The sequence below is a fragment of the Photinus pyralis genome, unplaced genomic scaffold, assembly GCF_008802855.1.
Source record: "Photinus pyralis isolate 1611_PpyrPB1 unplaced genomic scaffold, Ppyr1.3 Ppyr1.4_LG7, whole genome shotgun sequence".
NCBI classification, from domain to species: Eukaryota; Metazoa; Arthropoda; class Insecta; order Coleoptera; family Lampyridae; genus Photinus; species Photinus pyralis.
Genome location: NW_022170738.1, coordinates 20,341,589 through 20,359,374, shown reverse-complemented (window position 1 = coordinate 20,359,374; position 17,786 = coordinate 20,341,589). Strand labels below are relative to the sequence as shown.

The 17,786-nt window shown below is 34.0% G+C and overlaps 1 protein-coding gene across 7 annotated transcripts in view; it reads left to right on the top strand.

The window, feature by feature from the left end:
• LOC116175605 (solute carrier family 12 member 6) overlaps positions 1-17,786 on the top strand; it is a 127,781-nt gene that overhangs the window by 55,943 nt on the left and 54,052 nt on the right. For 2 of the 7 annotated variants that reach the window (XM_031493805.1, XM_031493802.1), the window contains exon 1: positions 11,875-11,908. The exons of the other annotated variants lie outside the window; for them this stretch is intronic. In XM_031493805.1, coding sequence (XP_031349665.1) covers positions 11,890-11,908 — 19 coding nt within the window. In that variant the 5' untranslated portion in view covers positions 11,875-11,889. Of the gene's footprint in view, positions 1-11,874; positions 11,909-17,786 lie in introns of those variants that run through there. 7 annotated transcript variants of the gene reach the window in all.

The window sequence follows — 17,786 nt, the reverse complement described above, 5'->3', positions numbered from 1 at the left end:
CAATGTTTCCTATTGTGTATAGAGTGGGTGCCTTAAGAATCAATTACTATATACTTTCTGTGTTGTAAATACCACCATATGACCTGTACCATTGAAATGTATTACCGCAAAATTTACAACCCCCGCAATCGTACGTAGGAAAGAGCGAATTTTTTAAAAAATTACGAAATTTCAAAACGGGAAGGGCTTTCACTTATAAGTAGCAATTGGGGGGTTGCTTGTAAATCCTCTTGATATAATCGATCAAGGAAATAAAAATATTGAACCCACAAAAAATTGACAACCCCCTCAATCGAACATTGCTACGTATAAGAGGGAATTTTCTTAAAAATAACGAATTTTAATAAGATCGGATTTTACTTTTATTTGGCAATTTAAGGGTTACTTGTAACGAAATAAATATATTTGACCTACCGCAAAATTTACAACCCCCACAATCGAATACTGATACGTGAACACGGGCGAATTTTCTTAAAACTAAGAATTTCTGAAACGGGATGAGATTTTACTTATAATTAGCAACTGAAGGGTTGTTTGTAAATCCTTTTGATATAATCGATCAAGAAAATAAAAATATTGAACCCACAACAGAATTTATAACCCCCTCAATCAAACTCTGCTACGTAGGTAAGAGCGAATTTTCTTAAAATTACGAATTTTTAATGCGGATCGGATTTTACTTTTAATGGCAATTGAAGGGTTGCTTGTAACGAAATAAATATATTTGACCTACCGCAAAAATTTGCAACCCCCCACAATCAAATACTGTTACGTACACGGGCGGACTGGGTACTTACGGGCCAGGTGGAATTGCATAGGTTACGGGCCATTAAAGTATTAGTGTAATGAAGATGGGGGGGGGGGGGGGGCTCTGCGGTGCACCACAAAAACATTTCAAAATCAATATATTTTTTTTTTATTGCAGCTGATGATTAAAAGTAACAAAATATACAAACGAGGCGAGTCGCCTATAATTGTGTTTCAGCACTTGCAAAATACGAGAAAAAATGATACATTCATTGTAAAACACTTAAATAAAAACAAAATTTTTTAATGAACAACCTAACATCAACCCCAATGACAGAAACGTGTTAGTAATTTATTAATAGCGCAAGAAACTAAATACAGCACATATTATAAATTTCCAACGGGCCAGTATGACCTACAGGCCAGGTGGCAATCGCCACCCGCCCCCCCGGGCCAGTGCGCCCCTGGTTACGTAAATACATCCGAATTTTCTTTAAAAATTAAGAATTTCTAAAGCGGGACAGGATTTTACTTATAATTGGCAACTGAAGGGTTGTTTGTAGACCTTCTTAATATAATTGATCAAGGAAATAAAAATATTTGACGTATAACGTAGGTAAGAGCGAATTTTCTTAAAAATTACGAATTTTTAAAACTGGATGGGATTTTACTTATAATTGGTAATTTAAGGGTTGCCTGTAGATTTATTAATCATAATCAATCAACGAAATAAATATATTTGACCTACCGCAAAATTGACACCCCGCGCAATCGAATACTGCTACATGAATACGAGCGAATTTTCTTAAAAAGTAAGAATTTCTAAAACAAGATTGGATTTTACTTATAATTGGCAACTGAAGGGTTGCTTGTAAATCCTCTTGATATAATCGATCAAGGAAATAAAAATATTGAACCCGCAACAAAATTTACAACCCCCTCAAATCTCAATCATATATTGTTAAGTAGGTAAGGGCGAATTTTCTTAAAAATTACGAATTTTTCAAACGGGATGGGATTTTACTTATAATTGGCAATTTAAGGGTTGCTTGTAGATGTATTAATCATAATCGATCAAGGAAATATTTGACGTACAACGAAATTTACAACCCCCTCAATCGAATACTGCTACTTAGGAAAGAGCGAATTTTGTTAAAAATTACGAATTTTTAAAGCGGGATGGGATTTTACTTGTGATTGGAAACAGAAGGGTTGTGTGTAGATCCTCTTATTATAATGGATCAAGGAAATAAAAATATTGGACCCACAACAAAATTTACAACCCCCTTAATTGAATACTGCTACGTAGGTAAGAGCGAATTTTCTTAAAAATAAACGGGATGGGATAATTGGCAACTAAAGGGTTGTTTGTAGATCCTCTTAATATAATCGATCAAGGAAATAAAAATATTGCACCGACAACAAAATTTACAACCCCTTCAATCGTATATTGGCTACGTAGAAAAAAACGAATTTTCTTAAAAAATACTGATTTCTAAAACGGGACAGTAAATAAAGACCGATTAGGTCGCAGTTGTCAGCAACAATTCTGTTTCTACGCCCTTCCTCGTATGTTGTCTTATGGAACTGCGTGTAAAAAATAAAGGGTTTGCCTATGTGGTTGGGTTACTTGGGTATGTCCCGGTGACGCACCCATAGAATAAACCAAATATATTTGTTGTAGTTCCTGAGAACACTTTTATAGAAGAAACGCAAATTTTACGACTTTGGAAACGATCTATTCTGAACATTCAGTTTATAAAAAAAATACTTTTCTCTCAAAAGACCCAAATTGTGTGTTTCTTCTCTAATTTTTTCCAGATGCGTTGAAGGTTGGAAACACTTAGGTTTTTGAGTTAATTTTTTTTTGTAACAAGGGTGTAAAATTTTTACAGCAAGCTCTAAACGTGAGTATGAAAAAGAAAAAGAATTTCTGGAAGTTTGCTGTATAGATACTATTTATGTACCTAAGATCAAAATTGGCCAGTTTTCATCCAAAGGTTCAAGAGCGCTTGCATTAAAAAAATGATTGTATAATTATTATCTTGGAGGATGACGGGTAATTATCGTCGATCCATTAATGACAAGTACTGTCCGTGTAGAATTAGGACAATGACGTTAAATCTAAGGTATAAGGAGACTTCGTGTCAAATCTTCAGGCTACTTAATTATCCGCTTATCAATAGACGCATTTTTTAATTACATATTAATTCGATTAGTGATAGCTGGAGAATTTATACAACCAAAAACTATTAGGAAAATTCCAGGACCTTGATTGGTTCATTTCTTACGGTTTTTATGTATCGCAAACTTGTGTTGATATTACCATTACGCTATAATGTGATGAAATTATGACTTTGATTGAGGTTGGTCTTCTGTCTCATGTATGAAACGGCACGGTACCAAGGTGATAATAATAATAATAATAATAATAATATAAATTTATTAAGGGATAGGAGAAGCCATAAGGCCATTAGTATCCCCCCTCTACAAACTTGGTCGCATCAGATACTTATAACAAAACAAGTTAACAATATTATGAAATACAAAGTAAATATAACAAAAAAAAAAAGTAAAAAGTGAGTTAAACAGTATAACAAGAAAAACGAAAACATAATAGCTCTCTACGTATAAATTTACACATTAAACATCAAAAAAACATGTTCAGAGTCCTGCAACAAACAAAAACACGTGCGATCGAAACCATTACAGGACCTGGTGTGTCTAACATCTTCTGGCAGCTTGTTCCACAATTTGGCCGCTTGTATATAAAAGGACGATGCTCCAATGCTTGTCTGAGCCTTAGGAATATAAATATTTGAAGTCCTAGTACCGTAACAATGGAAACTACTACGTGATCTGCTGTTTGGATTGTTAACAATGTTGCAGTATAATGGGAAATGTTCTCATTTACAAATTAGCCATGAAATGGTCATGTGTGCGCAATAAATCTCATTTTACCACCACCTAGGCATAATCCACTGTTCTCCCCGTTGAAGGATGCCTCCAGTAAGGGAACACCCTAATCTACAGAAGCATAAGTTAATTTCTGTTGCATGAAAAAATTATTGCTTTCTTTCGTGTTATTGATATGAATTCGCTTAAATCATGAGACTGGGTTTCAGTTTCTCATCAGATTAATATGAGTCTTGTTACAGTTCGCAAGAGTTATTTACAAGAAACTCAAGATTAAGGGACAAACGGTTAAGTAATCAACAAAATTAATGTCGCGACTTGTGGTTTTCGCGTTTATAGAGATGTTGACAATGCTAAGTTGGCGTGCATAATTTCGTACGAGTAAACTTTGTTTGGTTCAACTTTAGCGTAGGATTCCATGCTTTGCCTACCTACTCATTTTCCAAGCTAACGATTTCACAATTTTGTTTTTTTTTTTAATTAGCTGGGTAAAATTTTAGTATCTCGTCTCTTCTCTTCTCGTATCTTCTGAGAAAGTGTGTAGAAGTTACAAAGGAATGTTATTACACTATACTATTGCTATTTGTACAAAATCTCTATTTTCGCGCTAGAGGCCGTACTTTCTTCTGAGTAATCACGGTTTCTTATAAATGAGTTCTATAAAACCTCTCGGTACGATGGGAAGAGAGTATGTATTATTAATAGATTGCAGACGGTGATAAAAAGAGAATTAGGTCTGAGTTGTAAGCTTCCGAAAAATTTGTCGAGGAAATTCCTTTCGGAAATGTACAAAACGCATTTAGTGAATGGTGAAGATGTATGAAAAATATTTCAGCACATCAGCTATGCTGATCAAAAGGGATCGGCACAGACACGGAGCTTCTCAATGACTGCGTGTAATTTATTTAAATGTAAAGGTCTGTTGAGTTTTACATTGTCTACTACTACCAGAGTGTAACTAAGTATTCTTTGCTACTACGTTAAAGAAATTCGTTTGAAAACAAGAAGGATTAATCCGATTGAATCTGTTACAATTAATAATAAAATTTCTGGATTGGCGTAAGGGTTAAATGTGCAAAAAGCTTATAGTTAAGGTGCTACCTAAAATGAAATGGGGTGGCTCATCAAAATCTACAGAGCATTAATAATGTGAGAACTTCATTATGTATGTATTATTTACTCGTCGGGACGCAGAACACTCCTGTCAACGCTGAGTGTGATACTCAATTCTGCAATAAGGTTGAATTTAGAACACCTACATAAATGTGTTCATCTTTTTTAATCGGCAATGAATGTATTTGCGTTAGAAATTTTGCTATGAGGATAGTTTAAATCTGGGCACATATCCAGTAAATGTGGTCACGAAACTAAGTTCGTATTATTAATATTCAGAAATAAGGGTTGTGGATAGTAAAGTTGTAAAGTGACGTCTAAACTGGATCTAGTTTTTCTTGTTTTTATATTTTTAATGTAAACGAATTTGTCGGGTTTCGTTCTTTCATTTATTACATGTATTCAGATAAAAAAGAAAAGAAATAAGTCTAATTCCGAAATCCAGAAGGAAAGATTTTTTTGGAGAATCTACTCAATGAAAAATGTATTATTAAAGTTGAGCGTAGTAAAAATCACGGACTGAATTGCGTCTTAGAGAGTCGGGAATGAAACTGTCTGTTAAGAATAATCGATCGACGCGAAGGATTTGGAATCATCAGCTAAATCAAAGGAGCCGAACCAAACTAACACCGGAGTTCGCTTTTGAGAGATCCTGACGAACCTAACGATTTTTTGCGTTCTTTTCATCTTGCACCAATTTAATTTACGAGTAGTTTGGGAGTCGTATAATAATTTTGACAATTATCACATATTTTCTTTGTTGTAAATCGTAAATGAAATTAGGATGGAATCCTTTATTAACAACATTTCGAACCAATGAAAGGGACGACAGTGGTGCCGCGTGGGTTACTCGATCAATCACCTATTGTATCGGAAAGTTTTGTCGAAGAACCCTTAATTCCAGTATAAGTTTTCCCGTGTTAAGCGGCTTCAGGGAAATAGTACGTAAATGATATACAAATTAGAATATAATTAAAGGCTCATAGCTTATAGTTAGAGGGTATTAAACGCAACTTCAAACTTCTCTTTTAGTTTAAACTTCACCGTGGCTTGTAATGTTGAATATATAGTGTGTACAGTGATGAGGTTTCCTATAGGAAAACGAAAAACTTTTTTAATATGGGTTTTCGGAGAACAACTTATTCTTCATTCAAAATTTTACTTGTATCGAAACTCATAATAGTAAAAGAAAAATCTAATAATTGTTGTGATGTTTCTTAAGCGATTGTTAGATAATTTCGATACAATCAACATTTTTGATAAGGAATATGTTTTTTCTTAAACCGTATATTAAAACTTCATCACTTTACAGAATGTATATAATGTGACGTGGGTTTTATGAATAGAGGTTAAAAATTTTAGTTTTCAGCTGCACATGCACAGGTTTTAGACTAACTTTCCGAAGAAGCTTGATTTTCCCAGTATTTTAAAAAATAAGTAATAAAACTTTAAAAAGGTAATGGCAAACCTTTCGCTTAGATACGCGACGTGGCGTACATGAGCTTACCAACGACAATCTGCAAAAAATAGGATATTAGGGTGTCAAACTTCGAACACCTTCTGCTACAAATCATTATACCTTTACTATTAGTTAGTTGGCATAGTTACCACATTTAATAATACAACTATGCCAATATAATGTTTGAAGGAAAGTAAAATCAAATGAAATAATAATATAACTTATTATACATTCATATAAAACGACATTATTGGGACATTATAGTAGAAGAATACGACGATGTATTTTTACATAGCCGAGTTGTATCCTGCCAACTATCCCAAAGGCGACCGGAATGAAATAAACTCAGAAAACTATTTAAAACGCAATAAAAAATTGTACGGTTATTTGACTAACTAATATTTCGATTGCAAAACTGAAGGATAGACTTAAGTTTTTGAACGAGTTATACAAAAGAACTGAAATCATCCAAAATGAAGCCGAAACCGAAATACAATTAGAGGACGTTTTTAAATATAGACATTTATACAGAATTGGTAACCCTATTGTAGGACCAAGTACAAGTTTATTCATAATTTCATACACATATAAAGTCACCCGCCTGTTTTTCCACTTAATTTCACTTACCCCTCCAATATCTAAATCTGCATATACATAGATAACTATCAAAGAGAAGTTAACTTTTAAAAGGAAATGTTTATCTACCTTTAAACTACTCCTAAATCTAACTAATACCTTTGAATTACTTTTATTTTTGGAAAATGTACCCGCATCTCTTTTTGAAATACAAGAGAAGTACTTGTGCTCAGAAACTAAACTCTCTATCTTCAAATGCATAAGACGGATGAATTTCACACTGAAAAATTAGGGGAAATAGGAAATACACTTTCCCTAATTTTTCATATACCTATCTAAGTTCAAGTTCCGATTAGCACCGCACGAAAAAAAGATTTTCTGTCAGTGCTATTATACACTATTATTTAATGTAATTATCATAGAAATTGTACGTCTGCGAGTTATTTGCAAAAAATACTGAAAAACGTTCGAAGTTTTGGACTAACAGAACACTGGGGTTGATTATAAGAAAAACAAATTTGTATGTTTGCCCTACATTATGTACCTACTTCACGCCGGAACACAATTCTCCCAATGTAATAAGCCTTGCAAAAAGTTTTTCTCATTGTAATTCGAGAATGGTAAGCAATTTGATGAATTATTAATAAATGCTAGTACGGATTACGCTTTCTTGGCGCAGATTGATATTGTAGAATTTCCGTTGAGAAAATCGGTTGGGAAAATGTATTCTGCATACGCTTAAAACACAATATCAATATTGTAGGTTACATTTTCATTCGGTTAAGTAGTTTTCAAATCTCAATTGCAGTGGATCCAGGTTTTGGGATATTCCGCCACATGGAATGGGTGGGATTATAAATACCATAATTTGAGGTTGGTTGTTTATACAGCTGTGGACAAATTTCCATAATACAAAACTGGTTTTCCAAATAGGACATTAAGTATTTGATAAAGAAAATTATGCAATTATGTATCGGTAATTTACTAGAACGATGACAGTCTCTATATCATTTAACGACAAATCAGTTCGTTTCAGGTATATTGTCGGTGTTGTGCAAATCACTTTGGTAGCCGCATTAATTTGTAAGTAATTATTTCGTGGAATACAATATCTATTCTGCGCCCCCAGTTTTAATTAAGCGGGATGAAAAATTTACTCACATAACAAATCGTTAATATTTTTATAGGACTTGTGTACACAGCTATTATTACAACAAATTGTGTAAAGCTTTAATCTCACAAGCACAGATGAGGTTTATTCGCCCTTTTGAGGAATGTGCATATTTTGATCTACTTATAACGAAATCATTAGTCAATTAAATACGTATTACATGATCTTTGGGTAATCTAATCGAAGGTTTTAAACTGCATCCCAAGCTGCATAAACTGCGCATTGGAATGAAGTCTAGGAAATTTTATTTATATTTTTTACATTTCGTTTTGTAATTCGTTTAAGGGTGTAAAACAAGATATAAGAAGTTTCATAAATAACCAAGTTTACGGATACCTGATCGAATTTATTACTCACGTAGCGCAATTATTTTGGATTTGTCGCCGCCTTAGGTCATTATACTCGTATTCAAGTAACAAGGAACAATTGGAACGGATTTTATTGTTCGTATAATGGGTTTGTTTATGTATCGTGAATTGATATATTATTTGTGTTGAAATACTGTATTACTTCTCTTAACTCTTAAGGTGGCGTTTACAAAAAGTGCAAAAGTTGCCTTGCGATTTCCGATTTGCGATATCTGCATTAATTGGAGTACCTACGTGTTTCTTAACCGAATAAGTCAAAATATTACAGATACAACGAGCTCTAATACATCAACGAGCTTTTGATGTTTCTATTATCCGATCTTGTCTTGACTATCTGGAAGGATTGAGTTAAATAATTAGCATTTTACCTATGCCTTAAAACAAATATCATTTAATACTTCGCAATTACATTCTTTAAAAGCGACCTATTTTAGCAAAGCTCAAATTTCATCGTCATCGCTTATTAAATTTCCATTTCTAAAAATCCCATACAATTGAATACCGAACGATCCTCGAGATCTTTTTTGGCCCGATAGTCTGCGTAGCTGAAAAACAACGACCGTTATTATAATGCCCGGTTTCACAAACGATGATTAAGGTATTCAGATACTTCCGTCCAGGGTAATTAAGTGGGACACATTTTATTTGCCATTGAAATAACCATAAAAATTTTGGAGGTATTGGTGTTACGTCAATGAGGACATTATGTACAATCACTCTTCAGTGATGGAAGATACGCTAATGCGGTACACGAAATTCTTCAGCACAGGCGGAGCAATCCCAATGCTTGAACATTTCGCCACAACGGTTGACTATATATAATAGAAGTGACAACGCTAACTGTAGCCGTAGGAGATTCTGATTGTATTGTATTGTTGGTATAACCCTTCTTTTATCCAGAAGCTTTTGTCCTTTTTTTCTTGCAAAATACTAACATTCTTTCTGTTTCACAGCTTTTAGCCAGGCTCTGAAATTTCTTTTAATGTCGAAGGATTACATATTAATCCATGGGTAGTACTTATGAATTGTTCTTACGTGGTGGAATTTTTTCATTAATTTTGAAGACCACTGAGATCTTACCTTTAGCTAAAGTTGCAAATCTCTCAACGTCGTTACGTCCTATATATTCACTATCGCCATTTGCAAAAATATTCCAAAAAAATCTTATTGCACAAATTGCAAGGTACATATTTGGAACATTTCAGCATCACACTAGCAAACTCAGCTGCATATAGAAGAAAATGCAGTACCAATACCAAATCATGAACGACATCCCTCAAAATCAGTAGTCATATGCAATGCTTCACACTTCATCACATTTTTGTACGAAATAACGTTGGTCTTATGTCGGCCGATGTCTCCATTAAGCAAAATGTGGTTACAATTAAGCGAATAATTTATGTATTAGTTTGGTTCAACAATCCGACGGCTCTTATCACCTACACGTATTATCGAAGTACCGGATGCTGCACATTTTAAATCTCTCATATACCTATGTTTGGTAGCAAGTATTTGTTGTCCACGTCTATGTAAAAATAATCAAACTCTTTCGTACCCTGATGGTAATTTATTATTTTCTCTATTTGTGGGACAGATTGTAACTAAGTCTTTATCTTGTACGAAATGTAGCAAAAAATTGCACATTCTGGGGCACTGGGAAACCTTAATTAATCATTCTGAAGAACAAAAATACTTTTTACTTATAATTAAAATTGTTGTTCAAAATTGTGCTAACCAACAATCAATTTGAAATAATTTCGATGTCAGTTTTCTTTCAAAGACAGCAATTTTATCTTCGGATGCAATTTCAATTTCAATTTTAATTTATTCAACACTTTTCAGAACAACAAGCAAAGCCCAATAACAGTTTTGAATACTAATGTACACTTACAGAAAAAGTAATACTCTTTTTTTCATAACCTCCCTAATGTATTCATTGTAAACTGAGTATTAAAGAACTTAAAAAAAACAGGGCAACAACGTATGAAGGGGTTCTTGGCATGATTTTTTGTTTCTTATTATCTTCACCACTTCTATTATGTTATAATGCTACAAATTTATAGCAAATATATTTGACCAAGTCACTAATCCAGTGAAGTAATTAATCATGAGTGTATGGACAAAAATTCTCCTTGCGTTACTTACCCTTGACATAATAAGATTTGATTAAACTTTGTCTGTAAATATTTCAAGATCTGTGAACAGGTTTTCTTATGTACTAAGGGTTCATGAATTCCCTTTACCTGTCAGCGAAAAATAACAACGTAATCTTGGACAAGTATAATTTTTATAAATTGTGAACAGTAATGAAATGTCAATGGTCCTCCGATGTCATCTTTAGCATTGGTGGTTATGTCTACAAAAATAAAGCCTTTCGAAACAACGAAACAAACAATGCGTGAAACAAGTGTAAAATTGAATTTTCGAATTGAAACCTAAAATAATAACCGTATGAAGTCGCTATTCTTTTTTCAGAAAACCCTTAACCGGGCCATTATAAATATTAAGATCGTAGAATATTTTACTCATTGGTTTTCTTTCGGTTTATTATTTAGTTTTGTCCTATACTGCAAGCTAATTAGTACTGAATCGATAAATCTGGGCATTGGTAATATTGTAACCGATGTAACTGAGGTACAATTCTTCCTAGACTGAAATATCTAAAGTTTCATTGTTTTCATATTTGTAAGGGATGAGGTTTTACACGTTGCATTGTTCTTCGTAGTTATTTACCGGTACGCTTACCACAATTTCAAAGTGGATCGTGAACAATCTTGCGTGAAAGCAAAGATTGAAAAAGGCATGTCGTTGTAATCGTTCCTGAACAAAAATTCCAAACAATCGCTGCGGCAAAGGGAGTATAACCGTTAGACTCAGTGCAAATGAAGATGATAATAACCCTACTGAAATCAAGGGAAGTTTTTCCTGAAATTAAAGGTCTTGCCTTCAAAAACGTTTGGTGTATTGTACCCTCAAACAGTAAATATCCGGAAGACCGGAGGACTTAATTTCTGGGGAAATGAGGAAATTAATTTCGCTGTGTGGGGAAGGTAAGCGAACGCCTTCCTTAAAAAACAAAATAAAAGTTTCGAATTAATTTAACATTTGAGACTTATTAAGTCCCTTTAAAAGTTTTCGCTTGAGATACTCGGAAATTCTTAATTAGTTGTGCTGTTAATGCTACACCTAAATGGTTGAATTTTTAAATTTTAAAGTGGCGCTATTCGCTTTGGGAAATAATTTGACATTTGATGAGACTACTTTGTGCGCTTAATATTAGACTACCCACACAGTGAAACAAAATTATTTGCGTTACTATAAGAGTCTAACTGCGATGTCTTAAAATAATTAAATAACGGAAAGTTTACTGAGTAAAATAGGTTTTGATAGTCAATTTGATTCAAGAAGGACGCATTTGTACTTTTGATGCTTTTTAATATATGTACTTAGTGTGTTTGAAATTCAATCATTATCACTTATTTATTGTTTCAGGTAATTACGAAAATACTACTTGTACGTATCACTAGTTTAAGAACTAAATGGCGAATAAAGTCAAAGGTAGGACTGTATTATTAACTTATTTTGTGAACTATATGCTTTGACGTTATATGTCGTACCATGGTTTCCTAATTGATATCGGTTGGCGAAAAGAAAATTGTACTATTGTGAGTCAATTTTTATGAGGTCCAACAGGAGTGCACCTTAGATCACTGTAATGTAGTAATACTGAGCTATGCAAACAGCTTCACGCGGTAGTAATAACAGGAATTTTTAAGTAACCCAAAGAACCCAGTGGATGTAAACGAGAAATGAGGAATATATAAAGTAAATAACAATCTAGATCATTTCTGAGCGTAAATAAATACCGCATGGCCTCAAGTAATGTTGACGAGGTACATTGAGATCTCAATTATTGTCGGCGAGCTTTGTTACTAATTAGCGATGAATGTAAATTATTATATTATTGGGCTTTCCTTTATTTTATTTTAATCAAGAAATCTAAAAATGATATTTTAATTGGACTAGTGTGCACCCGTTGTACAAGTGGCTTCTGTCTCATGTTAAAAAAATTGCGTAGTGCGTAATACATTTCGAATGGAAGATTCTCGGGCATAAATAGGAGAATAGTTTCAAATACTATTTCGCGAATTTGATTAAACCAGGAGGTATGAAAAGGTATTTTAGCTTTTGAAGAAAAATTGTATGAAAGTCTTCACAAGAGGTTACTCTGTTCTTTTAAAGACAGTAGCTGTAATCCAAGGTACCATGTCATCGTTATGAAAAATTCGTATGTAAGAATTTACTACAAACCAACACCAACAAACACGACCTCCGATGTCGCATCTAAAACCATACTTGATTTTAAATATTCGGTTTGCTATCGTGCAAATGCGGGCATACTTATTTTTAGCGTCCTACCGTGAGCTAAGTTGCTATCGCGTTCACCGTTTAATGGACATGTGAAAATTTTATCGACTGTCAACGCTTTAGATCATTTTAAGCTACTATATTAGGAACACGGATTACGGAAACGAAAAATAACGGACCGGATTTGTGAAAAAAGATTTTGAGCGCTACGAGTATAACGGCATCGAAGTTTTTCTTTCAAATAACTCAAAATTTTTATTATAGGTGGTATTCTAAAGACCTTATTTTTCTTTTCTTTTTCTGTAAAAATTGTGCCAGGTTTTATTACAAAAAAAAACTCAGAAGAAAAAGTTAAAAAAACTGAAATTACAACAACTGACATTCATCTAACAGTAGAAGAACCCCATACGGCATTAAAGCAACATTTATACGCATCATAATAATTATTAATAATTGTAATAGATACGTAGAAATTTTCAGTTATTGTGGATAATAAGCTTTCTTTATAGGAGTACGACAAGCTAAATGTAGAGATTGGCATTTGCTGGAAGAAACACTAACACAAATATTATTTCTAATTCCAAAGAATGCTTGATGAATTGAGCTGGTACCCATATCTTCTGTTCATGTTTTGTTTTACATATGACAAGAAAAAAATTCGCCCACAGCAAAAACAAAAAAAAGACAACATACATTCGAATAGAGGTTTTCTTCGGGATATTTAGTAGGTACCAATTTAATTGAATACGTGTGATAGTAAAAACGAATTAATTTCTTGATTCTTGAATTTCTACTCTCTTTAATATTATTTTCTTGTAACAGAAGGCATTTCTAAGGGAAAGATTTTCTTGGTGAATGTTTGCTAGACGTTTTCAAACTGTGCTTATAAGATTATTTAATTACGCCCTGTTTACAATCAGAGATCCTTTTGGGTACTTTGATTACACAAAGCTAGTTAAGGGAAAACAACTGGGGTTTATTTGATTAAGTTTAATTAGAAAATAGTGTTTACAGTTCCTCACAGTTTAATATCAACTAAACAAACCAATATTATTGATGTTTTATATACATATTGAATCAAGTAAAAACACACAAACCGTACATTTATTTGGATTGGATTCCAGCCGAGTGCTAGTAGTAGTCCAATATTCGAGCGTGGCTAGATAAATTTAAACTTCACATTTTCAAAATTAATAACGCGGCCTCGCTTATTTCACATTGATTAACGATAATGAATTTACCCAGACGTGCAATAAAAACCTCACATTCTGTTTAGCTTGATTTTAATGTACCCTATTTTTAATACGCACTGTCTGACGATATCCGTACTAATTGAAGCGGTTGTTCTACGTTAGTTTAAAAAATGTATCCTTTTCATGGCCTGCTGTGATTTGCTGAGCAGGACGACATTTTAATAGTTTGTAGAACAATGAGCTACATCCGCTTTAAATGGCCTTTTGTTAGAAATGTTTTCACAGTTGTTGCAATTACCACGAGGATTGTGGCGAATGTCGCCCAAAATTTATACAAGCTTTTTTTCACTTTTTATAAGCGTTTTCGGTTAATCACTATAACCTTTATTGTGCACCTGTTTTTAAAGAATGGAGGATAGGTATCAGAACAATTAACTACGCCGACAAAACTAATATACATGATATTACAAGATGAACGCAATATTAACATCAGAAGTACATGTACTATAAAGTCAAGCAGGTTCGTTCGCTGACGATGACAGCTTTGCTGTTGAAACGACTCCCATTATTAGTATATAATTCTGGTTTATTGGCGTGTTTGTTTTACCTTTTGTAACTTCAACGCCCGGTTTTTCCAAGTAGTCCAAGTCTGTGGCTATTATCAAAGAAAATCGCCCTTAACTCAGTAACTTTTCTAGATTGATAATAAACACGCATGTCGACTGTTTCGAAGTGTTTAAAACTAAACTTTCATGAGGGTAGGTATATACTACTCAAAAAGTTTCACAATGGGTTCCTCAAATTGCTTATGAAGGCATTGGAACTACCATATCTAGATTCAGAAGAAAGGTGCATTGATTCCTGCAGCAGTTTTAAGGAAACAAACTAAGAAAAAATAACAGAGGTTCAATAATTGTTCTGACAGTGGCTGGTTGTGGTTTTTACTTTTTAGTATGAACGTGAACTGTTAATAGTTTATGTTTTTGCGAAAGACGCAAGTTCAAAGACGATTTGTAAAACCGCACATAAATTCGGAATGTTCAACCGTGGAAAGTTAAAAGCGGTATGTAATAATTGTTGCAGTGTTGGACAAGCCATACTTTTGATCAACAATTATTGAACACTTGTTACTTTCCAAAGGTTAATAGAGATATATTTCCGATAATGGTACACTGTTGAGAACATATTAATACGTTTGCATATAACTCAATTCTTTACTCATGTCAGCAGAACGTGGAGAGGTGTCAGTTCTGTTCTTACATAAAGATTTACAACGCAAATGTAAGATGTTTATCTTTTTTTTTTTCTGGGACAAAATTAGGTAAATTTTAACTGAAATTAAAAATACGAAATTCGGTGAGATTACTCCAAAACCCTAAGAAAAGTCTTTAGTTTAATTCCAGTTATAGGTGTTTTGATTACTTAAAAAAAAGGATACCAGAACGCAATTTTTGTTATAGGGTTTCAGCCGATACAGCTCTCCCAACTCGACCCACCATACACTCCCAAACTTTGAACCAAAGAGCCCCTTGCTCGTAGCTGAGCGTCTGCTCAACTTGACCACGCTTTTGAGATTTATTTGGAAAATAAAGTTTGTTTTGGTCACCTCTGCCACTCTTTTTTTCGACATATTAGAATGTAATCACATCGACCATCCATCTATAGTATTATAAATCATTCCAAATGCATACTTCTTGATGATGTAATCTGTCCCGACTGTTTAATTTCACTGCTTACTGTAATTCGCAATGGAAAATAAGTAGGTACTACGCCTTTTGCATAGGCCTACAAATACATTGCTACGAATCTTAAGGATTTTGAAGAAAATGAGAAACGGGGAGAAGAATTTGAAAGAAGGAGCAGAACAAAAAACCAAATGCATTTATATATATAGAATCCTAAGAATGAATGTGAAAAGTCTACAGAAGCGAAAGGATCTGAAAAATATGCAGAAACCTATAAATAAAAATGTATTTGTCTGTCTGTATGTTTCTTACGCCTGTCTAAATTGTTCATCCGACTTTAGGGAATGGTTGAACGTAAGTTTCCTGATTTAGTAAAATATTTCCCTAAATTCTCGCGGTAACAGTACCGGGAAAAACGCGGTTTTTCGTGTCACAGTCGAAACTACTGAACTACTGTACCTCGAAATTCCCACGGTAGCGGGATACGGGAACGAGAAAACACGGGATTTCCTAACGCGGTACGAAGTTCGCCGGGTCAGCTTGTAGAAAATAAAATAGAACTTCATATTTGCAAAATTGCAGTTTTTGAGGTATTCATTGCTTTATGTTACCCTTTGTTTTAGGACGAGATTTAAGAACACTAAAGGCTTACAAACTTTTGTAAGTATTCTGGCCCCAATAAAAAGATTAGGAGTAGGTTCTTTTCATTCGTTTGTGTATTAAAAAGGGACGTTAACTAAACGTAATTAATATGCTTTCATTTTGAAAAAACGAGATGTAAAGGAACTCCTGATGCAGTACGACCTTTTAGTCTATTGTGCTTTTCTGCCCTTCAAGAATATCTGTAATTCAGAATTTTGTTAGGACGAACCTTTGTCATTTCTTCTTGTGTAATTTTCTCTTAAGCCTTCCCTTACCTTTTTCCTCCTAATGGCAAATGGCGTGACCACAGCAGCGGAAAGAAAACTCGCCCCTCCCTATCCCCGCGGGCATCTCGTTTGCTCATGTATGCACAGAGGGTCGCAGATGCCGCCCTACTGTGATGCACATCAATTTGTGCTACTTTTGCCATTAATAAAATAGTAAAACCGGGCACACATACCAGTGGCGTATTTACGGGGGGGGGGGGTGAAGGGGATATATCCCCCCCCCCCCAGAAGAATTGAGTTATCATCATAGCTATTAGGTATTTAGGTAATACTCCGCTATCCGCTCCGCCCACTTTAAAATAAAGGCAATAATATATATAGGTATATATAGAGAGCAATTTTGGTTTTGGTTAAAGTCTAAAGTCTAAAGTCACTAAAATCTAAATATTCTGTAGTATTCAGTATTCACTATTCAGTGAGTGATCAGTGTTGGCAGTCAACGATTTGGCTATTCGGCATCGATCGGCAATTCGCTACATTGATGCCCAAAATAACAGGTACTTAGTACTGCTACTGAGGTGAGGTACCTGCGTCTTGCCTTTCACGAAATGACGAAAATTAGAATTTTAAATTTTAAAAACAGGAATTTTTTTGCCCATAACTTTTGATTGAGACGTCTAATCGAAAAAGTACGAATCGTTTTGGATTCTACGCACCCAAATTAATAAGGAAAAGTTTTTTCCCGAGAAATTTTGGTGCAGTCGATTTTTGGTAAAAAAGGAAGGTAATACACTGCCTTTTTTTGAGGCCCGAAAAAAAAATTGTCTCAGATCGACCCGGAAAAAAAATTTTCTTATAGAATGTGGCCTGTAGAATCCATAATTTCAAACAGTTCCAAGATTGGGCTACTAGTTCAAAAGTTACAGCCCTTTGAATTTTTTTTCGAAATTGGTTTCTAGTCTATAACTTTTGATTGAGAAGTCTAATCGAAAAAGTACGAATTGCTTTGGATTCTACGCCCCAAAATTAATAAGAGAAAGTGTTTTCCCGAGAAATTTTGGTGTCGTCCATTTTTGGTAAAAAAGGAAGGTATTACACTGCCATTTTTTGAGGCTCGAAGAGAAAATTGTCTCAGATCGACCCGGAAAAAAATTTTCTTATAGAATTGGCCTGTAGAATCCATAATTTCAAACAGTTCCAAGATTGGGCTACTAGTTCAAAAGTTACAGCCCTTTGAATTTTCTTTCGAAATTTGGTTTCTAGTCTATAACTTTTGATTGAGAAGTCTGATCGAAAAAGTACGAATTGTTTTGGATTCTAC